The 7403-nt window shown below is 36.9% G+C and overlaps 2 protein-coding genes across 2 annotated transcripts; both read right to left on the bottom strand.

The window, feature by feature from the left end:
• Positions 1 to 2110: 2110 nt before the first annotated feature.
• LOC104801701 (protein MARD1-like) lies at positions 2111 to 2801 on the bottom strand. The gene is made up of 2 exons (XM_010525029.2): positions 2451 to 2801; positions 2111 to 2299 (listed from the first exon to the last, which is right to left on the bottom strand). The coding sequence occupies exons 1-2, from the start codon at positions 2744 to 2746 to the stop codon at positions 2191 to 2193; spliced, it is 405 nt and encodes a 134-aa protein (XP_010523331.1). The 5' UTR covers positions 2747 to 2801; the 3' UTR covers positions 2111 to 2190.
• A 1978-nt stretch (positions 2802 to 4779) lies between these two features.
• On the bottom strand, positions 4780 to 7014 carry LOC104801700 (3-hydroxyacyl-[acyl-carrier-protein] dehydratase FabZ-like). Its single transcript, XM_010525028.1, has 4 exons — positions 6750 to 7014; positions 6598 to 6658; positions 6353 to 6497; positions 4780 to 5283 (listed from the first exon to the last, which is right to left on the bottom strand). The coding sequence occupies exons 1-4, from the start codon at positions 6949 to 6951 to the stop codon at positions 5029 to 5031; spliced, it is 663 nt and encodes a 220-aa protein (XP_010523330.1). The 5' UTR covers positions 6952 to 7014; the 3' UTR covers positions 4780 to 5028.
• Between the last annotated feature and the right edge of the window lie 389 nt (positions 7015 to 7403).

The raw sequence follows: 7403 nt of genomic DNA, 5'->3' as shown, positions 1-7403 counted from the left end.
GTCTTAAAGTGGAGCTTTTATCACTACTAATAAAAAAAAATCGATTTTTATTTTTCATAAGTTTTTTTAAGTATATAGAAGATATTAATAGAAATTGTATGTATTATATGAAAAATAATTGTTAAAAGTCTGCAGTATCCCACATCGACAAGAGGATATGTTTTGGCTGAGGCTCTCAACACACACGCACACTCACCTACCTGTCAATTGTCAAATCATGAATTAAAACACGTTTCGATTTCTATAACTAGATGTTCGTTTAATTTTCCAATTAATTGGTTTTTAAACTGTTATTCGTAATCTTCACTACGAAAAGCTAAAAAGCGTACGCATATATTTACTTTTCCGACAACAAAAGTTATATATATATATATTATTTGAATAATATAAAATACGGATTTCGTTATTCGAAGTTCGAATAGAATTCTTTATAATAAAAAAAAGTCCGAATAGAATTATATGCCTCACATAATGTATTTTAACAGGTTTTTGCCAATCAATATGTGCAATTAAGAAGATCGTCGAAAATCATACATACATGATACATACATATATACATACATAATACATACATACATACATACATACATACATACATACATACATACATACATACATACATACATACATACATACATACATACATACATACATACATACATACATACCTTCCAGATGGACTTTCGAGAGCCAACATAACAATTATCCAACATGAACCAGACTGTGGGCCTAACCCAGGTTTCTTTGGGCTCTTTGGAAGAGGCGAATGAAATTTGGAAATGGGCTCACATTAAAAATAAAATAAGCAGCAATATTATTTTTTTATTTTCTTCTTGGGATAAACGTATTACGATGCTAATTAATTTCCTCCGCCTTATTTATTATATGAATCATGAACATAATTTTGGAATGTTTATATATATATATCTGTATTGAGGATTCTCTCTTGGCTGCTCCTATAATCTTGGATCTTGTTCTCCTATAGTCAAGAATCGATATCGTGACAGATGATCGTACATCCATCTGATTAATGGAGATTAATGATAAAAGCATAAAACTTTGTGGTTTAAATATCGATTTGGTTAATGGGTTTGCAGGGTAAATCCCATTCTTTCCACCCGGTGGCCACAATCCTGAGTTACCTCACCAAGGCACCTCTGGTGAGAACAAACTGAACACCGTGTCGTTTTTGAATTTTCAGATGCTAGAGGTGAAACGAAGGGATTAAATCAAACGGTGAATGGATGAGTGCAGGTCCCACCCGGCACGCCGGTGGTGAACGCATTGTCGAAACAGCGTGCGATGCTTCAGAACATACTGAGAGCATGCGTTGGCTTGGCTCCCGAGAACGACATGATTTTGGAGTACAAGTGACGGATTATTAACTAGAATATTAAATAATCGTAATTATGCAGATTGAGCTTTGGTTTAATTTATGGTTTCTTTTTTTTTTCTTTCTAGAAATGTATTCGAGGAATTGTAATGTTTGACCGGATACTTATCTCATAAATAAAATTGACGGTTAATTTAAATTTGTGTCTGTATGTATACACTGTATAACAATATATATACAAAATCGCAGTATGGTGATAACAATCTATATAGTATCTTTCTTTATCAAAAAAAAAATTCTATAGTATCTTTCATATTAATGCGAATGGAAAGTCGTATAAAATACGTAAAAGGAGCATATATTTAAAGATTATTATGTTATTAATTTAAGAAAAGTTGCTTTCTTTGTAGGGTTTATATATTGGGGAATCTGACCGGCCAAACTGGAATGCCATTGAAAAGCCATAGAAAATCTTTTCGTTTTCGTCACCCAAGATTCGTTTTTTTTTTAATTTAAAAAAAAGAGGACTTTCTCAAAGTAATTCCATCATTTTTTTTAAAAAAAGTTTCAGATATAGGGTCAGTCCAATTGAACTTAATTATATCCCACCTTAACAAATAACAAATATCGAGATAAACATATATATATATATATAAGTATGTTTAGACGCAAATTATATGCACTCTAAGCTATATTGTATATTTACATAAATATACACAAATATATGCATATTTATACACACACACACACTATATTATTCGTAAAAGATTGTTCATAAAAAGCGAAAAATAGATAAATTTCCTCCATTATGGATTTGATTAAACAAGCATACATAATTACATACACATATATGAAAACTAAATATGGAGGACATTTTTGGATGATACGACGCCGTTCTTCGCTTTTCTCTCATCCAGCATCATTTGCTTCTCTCTGCACTCTAAGCTGCAAAATGCTTTGTCCCCCCTACATGGACGAGTCATCGAATTCTTACATTTCATTTCATTTACAACTTCATTATAAGCTTATTTAAATAAAATATCACAGTAACACATAACAGACAAAATATTGAGTTTTAATTAATTTCAAAATGATTAGAGGAAAATATATAGCATACCTGTACATATAAATGTCACGATTGTGGCGGAGGTGGCGGTTGCAGAGGCTACAAGTCCTGAGGAAATTATCACTAGCATTTTCCGCAGCCGGAGGATTTCTCTTCTGGTACTTTCGCGGCGCTATGCGGCTGCTTCTAGGGTTCATCGCCGTCGTCGGATTCTGATGAACGGCCATGATCGTCTCCGGGTAATCGGACGGCTGAGAGGCTTCCATCGTGGCCGTCGGATCGACTGTGATCCCGACCATGCTGGTCGTTCTCCTGATCGGAGGGCCAGGACGCTTTCCCAATAACATACTCTCTCTCTCTCTCTCTCTCTCTCTCAAGTGTGAAGTAGGAGAGGGAGAGAAGACGCAGGAGAGATTATTTAATAGAGAGAGAGAGAGAGAGAGAGAGAGAGAGAGAGTTGAGAGAGTTGAGAGATTCTAGAGCGTTACTTCCGGCTTATTCATATTTTTTGTTTTTTTTCTTTAGTTTTATAAGTGAAAAAGAGTATTATTGAATTTCATAAGAATTATTTACGGTTTTATATTTATCAAATGTTATATACATCAATAGAGATGCTTTATGTAAATTTTATTTAATTCTAATGTACATATATTGTTTTATTAATTTAATATATCGATGCCATACATCGGTTTAATCGTTGACCTCATCAAAACCAGACCAGTTCTGGATTTTATATATAACAAACTAATTATACGAAGAGTCGAATAGTGAGATTATTAACACAGTACGGACACCTGTGTGTGTAGAAGAATCTTATGGAACATAAATTTTATTTACAAATTTGATTAGTTAAACCTATAAAACGAACCCAAACTCTTCGTCCAGTCCGGATTCGAACTTTAAATTTGGAAAGAAAGTATATATTCTAAATTATTTAGTTGATTTTCGATCTCGAGATTAGTTTATATCGTTGGTTCAAAATAACCAAATATCCAAAAAAATATAAATTTTATTTACCCCTTCTGTTTTTTTTCTTGTAATGGAATTCCATATAAATAACCATAATCAATATTAGGGACCAAAGCTGTGAAATGTCGACATGTAAGTCTAATGGTCGAATTGCGTCACTCGTTGCCCTAACATTCGACACATACCCACATTTTTATTAGCTGGACTGTCAATTTTCATGTCTTTTCTCACTGCCTAACCTTTAAAAAAAAAAAAGAATCTCCAAATTAACCTTTTGATCAAACCCTTTATCAATTTTGAAATTTTTTCCAACCACATAACGCTTATATCAATTTTCCTATAGAAATTTGACAGTTTGGGAAATGAATATCTTTGTATTTAGGTTTTGGGTCTCTCTCTCTATATATATACATGCACATATATACATATAAACTTATATATACATTGTCTTTTCTCCCTCTCTCTCTCTCTCTCTTTTTTTAATGATTCGAGTTCACGCACCTTGTCCCTCGCGAACAGGGACAAAGTATCAATAGTAGCAACCAATGATATTCCAACCCCCCCTCCTCTTTTTTTTTTATTACCCAGAAAGAAAGAAACACAAGCCGACAAGTGTGTGTGGCTGCCTGTGCACCAATAGATTCCATTATTTTGTTTTTAAATTCCTCTATTTTTAATATTAAAAATTTAAAAGTGTAGATCATAATTGATGTTTCCTACCAACTTGTACGCAAAAGAATGGACGCACACAACGCCAAGCCGAAGCTCCACATCGCTCCTCATTTCATTCACTACTTTTTTTCATTTCCTCTGTTTATTTAATTCCAAGGTACAGTGTATATGTTTTATATATATATATACATATATATATTCATGTGTGTGTGTAATCAGAAAATAGGCGCATCTTCATATGTGACGTGGAATTTTTATTCACCATTTTTTATCTTTACTGCCTAGTCTTTATTTATAGAGTGGATTTTACTGCAAACGAATTTATTGCGGCTTTTACCGCGATGGATGGATTGTGCCCTCATCAGCTACATCGCTGACCGGCCACACACACATACACACACATATATATATGTATAGTGAAGGGATCCACACAACTAATGGAAATTAATATTGTAATTTTTTTTTAAATCTAAGCAAAGATGGAGGCAGGGCAATCTCTACGTGTCCAAAACGGACCAGTGAAGACAAGTTTCAAAAGACCATCTCACTTCACAAAGACAAGAACTTGATGTGACTTGCCGTTTGGTTCATACTCTTCAATCAAACTAGCAACCATCAAAATCCTTGCGGTGACTGGGATTTATAATAATCCAAACATAGCCGCAATGAAAAGGTGAGAAAAGCAATACAAATCATCATTTGCACCTGAAGAAATCGAACTCTTGGATGTAAATTGTAATGATATGAATGCTAACCTCCAACTAAATTATGCAATCTCATGGTATGAAGATTAGTTTTGCAAGGCAAGACAGGTTCAGGGACAAGACCAGTCAAATGGGTTCATGCAAAGAAGGAAAGATCCATCACAAGATGATAAAAAAAAGGCAGCAAAAAAATTGTCGAGAGAAAAAAAGAAAGAAAGAAAGAAGAAAGTTTTTTTTTTTGTTAAAAAGAAAGAAGATTGTTACCATGGAGAGAATAAGCATTGTCATTCCTCCTTTCCCATTGCCATCAAGAACTCGCCCTCGCATACGAGGGAGTTTCCGACGTATGCTTTCCCTTCCATTTTGGCTATGCCGAAACGTTTCTGCAGCTTTATGAGAGACATCCTCATTACAAGAGTATCGCCTGCCACCACGGGCTTCCTGAATCTCACTTTGTCGATCCCAGCAAAGAAGAAGTTACTCCGAGAACCGCCCACTTCTGGTTGCAGCATAACTATTCCTCCAACCTGAGCCATGGCCTGTAACCAGCAAATTCTTCAGTTTTGATATGTACTCACAATGTTTGCAAATGAAGACCAGAAAGTAATGAATGGAGCTCTCTATGCATAAGTCATCGCATTTGCAGTGCCTAGGAGGAATTCAGAAGCAGGGCTTAATGCATTCAGTCCCTCTGGTATCACCCTTTACCAGAAAAGGGCAAAAGAATGATCCATCCAATCCAATTGTTCTACTAACTAATCAAATTTTGATGGTCCAATAGGTCGTGAGCTTTTAATTTCATGATTCGAGAACTAAAGCAGGACTAAGCAAACGTTCAACTATGCCATGCATGGAGAACATATAAGCATTTCAACATTAAGACATGACGATAAAACACGTCCTTTTATACCACAACGACGGAAATTTCCCTATAGATCATGACATTTATTTCCTAATCATAGACATCCGTTTCTACTAAGCAAACCAGAAGGACAAGCTAAGTAGAAGTATTGACCACGATTGGAATCCATAGGAGAAAAATTTAGAGTGCTCAAATCCCATGCAGCAGCATGAAGAAATCATTAGAATCATCTGGGGAAAAAAACTGTATTTGCAATGTCATCCAAGCTAGATATCAAGATAACACAAGCAAAGAAAGCTGGATTTAGATTTCAGCACAATTGGACACACATATCTTCCAACTTACGGTACCGTTATCTCCAGAAAAGTATGATACCGCTATCCAGGATAGCCTATTGGGCATTTTGCTCCAATGCCCAAGCCAGATTCATATCTCATCCAATGGTTTTGTTTTTACCCATAATAAACTCCATGTAACAGACTAATTCCCAGCAATATGGCATTTCAACTGAAATTTTTAACCAAACCTTCCTCCACAGTTCTCCTAAATCTAAACCAGCATCGCCATCCAAAATCAACAACATCCAACTTCGATTTTTCCAGTCCTTTGTACAACCAACTTCTTCAGAAAGAAAGCATCCAAACAACGAGGAACCCATAGATTATCAAGCGTGGCTTAGGCCATAGATAAAACGCAGGTAAATAAACCGAAATTGGGGGGAAGAACAAAGCAGCATTCGCAATTACCTCAACCATGAGAACGCCAGGCATTATCGGCCTTTCAGGGAAATGCCCTGGAAAGAAGTTGTCGTTAATGGTCACGTTCTTTATAGCTACCGCCGATACACCAGGCGTGTACTCTATCACTCTATCCACTAACAGAAACGGGAACCTAGAGAACAATTTCACATCGGATTGAGAGTCAAACCCCAAATTTGAAGAAATGGATCGGAAAAGTACAATTTGAGCCAAACATTGTCTAGAAATTTCACCTGTGAGGCAAAATCTCTCTGATCTTATTGATATCCATCACCGTAGGAAACGCCTCGTATTCTGCGAGTTCGGCGCGAAATTAGAAAAGTAACAGAAGTTTGGATCTAATTCTAATCAGATTGCGGGGGATCGAACACAGAGAGAAGATTACTGAGTTCGATTGGAGTCTCCTTCTCGGCGCTGTTCGATCCATTGGCGGAGCACAAGACGAGCGAGTTGGGCCGACGTCTGAGACGGAACACGGCGGAGCTGGACCTGGATACAGGAAGAGGGCAATGCGCAAGGTTCCGAGTCGGATGACTAAGTGAGCTGGAGGAAGCGAGGGAAAAGAGCGAGTTAGACGTAGCGGCCATTGTCGATCGATCGGTCGAGAGAGGAGCAGTGGAGACGGAGTGTTCGAAGCGAGTTTCCAAAGACGGTTCAACGGAAACATCGGTTCAGTGATTAAACAATACGAAACCAAATGGGCCTGATTTTGTGGGGTTTTATTATTTGGGCCGCTCTGGTGAAACACTAAAGGCCCAATATCTATTCATTACCAAAAGCCCATTATTTATTCATTACACAGGAAGCCCATTATCTGCATTCGTTTCCACCCTACTCTCTCGTGTTTTTTTATTTGTTAAACAACGTGATAGGCATTCATATGTAACATAGACCAACAGTGTCTGGCCAAATTGGTCGGAAGTCCGATGCCCGGTTGTCATGAAACGGACCGTCGTCGGAGCTCAGACACCGTGATTCTCACGGGCTCCAACGGCGCAGCCACCAACCGCCACTTCGCCAACTCGATGGGCTTCCCCCG

This window comes from Tarenaya hassleriana, unplaced genomic scaffold, assembly GCF_000463585.1.
Source record: "Tarenaya hassleriana unplaced genomic scaffold, ASM46358v1 Cleome73, whole genome shotgun sequence".
NCBI lineage: Eukaryota > Viridiplantae > Streptophyta > Magnoliopsida > Brassicales > Cleomaceae > Tarenaya > Tarenaya hassleriana.
This window is presented reverse-complemented; position numbering and strand designations above follow the sequence as displayed.

Excerpts from the sequence above, each read along its gene's own strand:
- LOC104801700 (XM_010525028.1), bottom strand. The coding sequence starts at position 6,951 with ATGGCCGCTACGTCTAACTCGCTCTTTTCCCTCGCTTCCTCCAGCTCA. Across the intron at positions 6,659-6,749 it reads GGAGACTCCAATCGAACTCA|AATACGAGGCGTTTCCTACG; the intron begins GTAATCTTCTCT and ends CCGAACTCGCAG. Across the intron at positions 6,498-6,597 it reads AGAGAGATTTTGCCTCACAG|GTTCCCGTTTCTGTTAGTGG; the intron begins GTGAAATTTCTA and ends ATTGTTCTCTAG.
- LOC104801701 (XM_010525029.2), bottom strand. The coding sequence starts at position 2,746 with ATGTTATTGGGAAAGCGTCCTGGCCCTCCGATCAGGAGAACGACCAGC. Across the intron at positions 2,300-2,450 it reads CGTGACATTTATATGTACAG|GGGGGACAAAGCATTTTGCA; the intron begins GTATGCTATATA and ends TCGTCCATGTAG.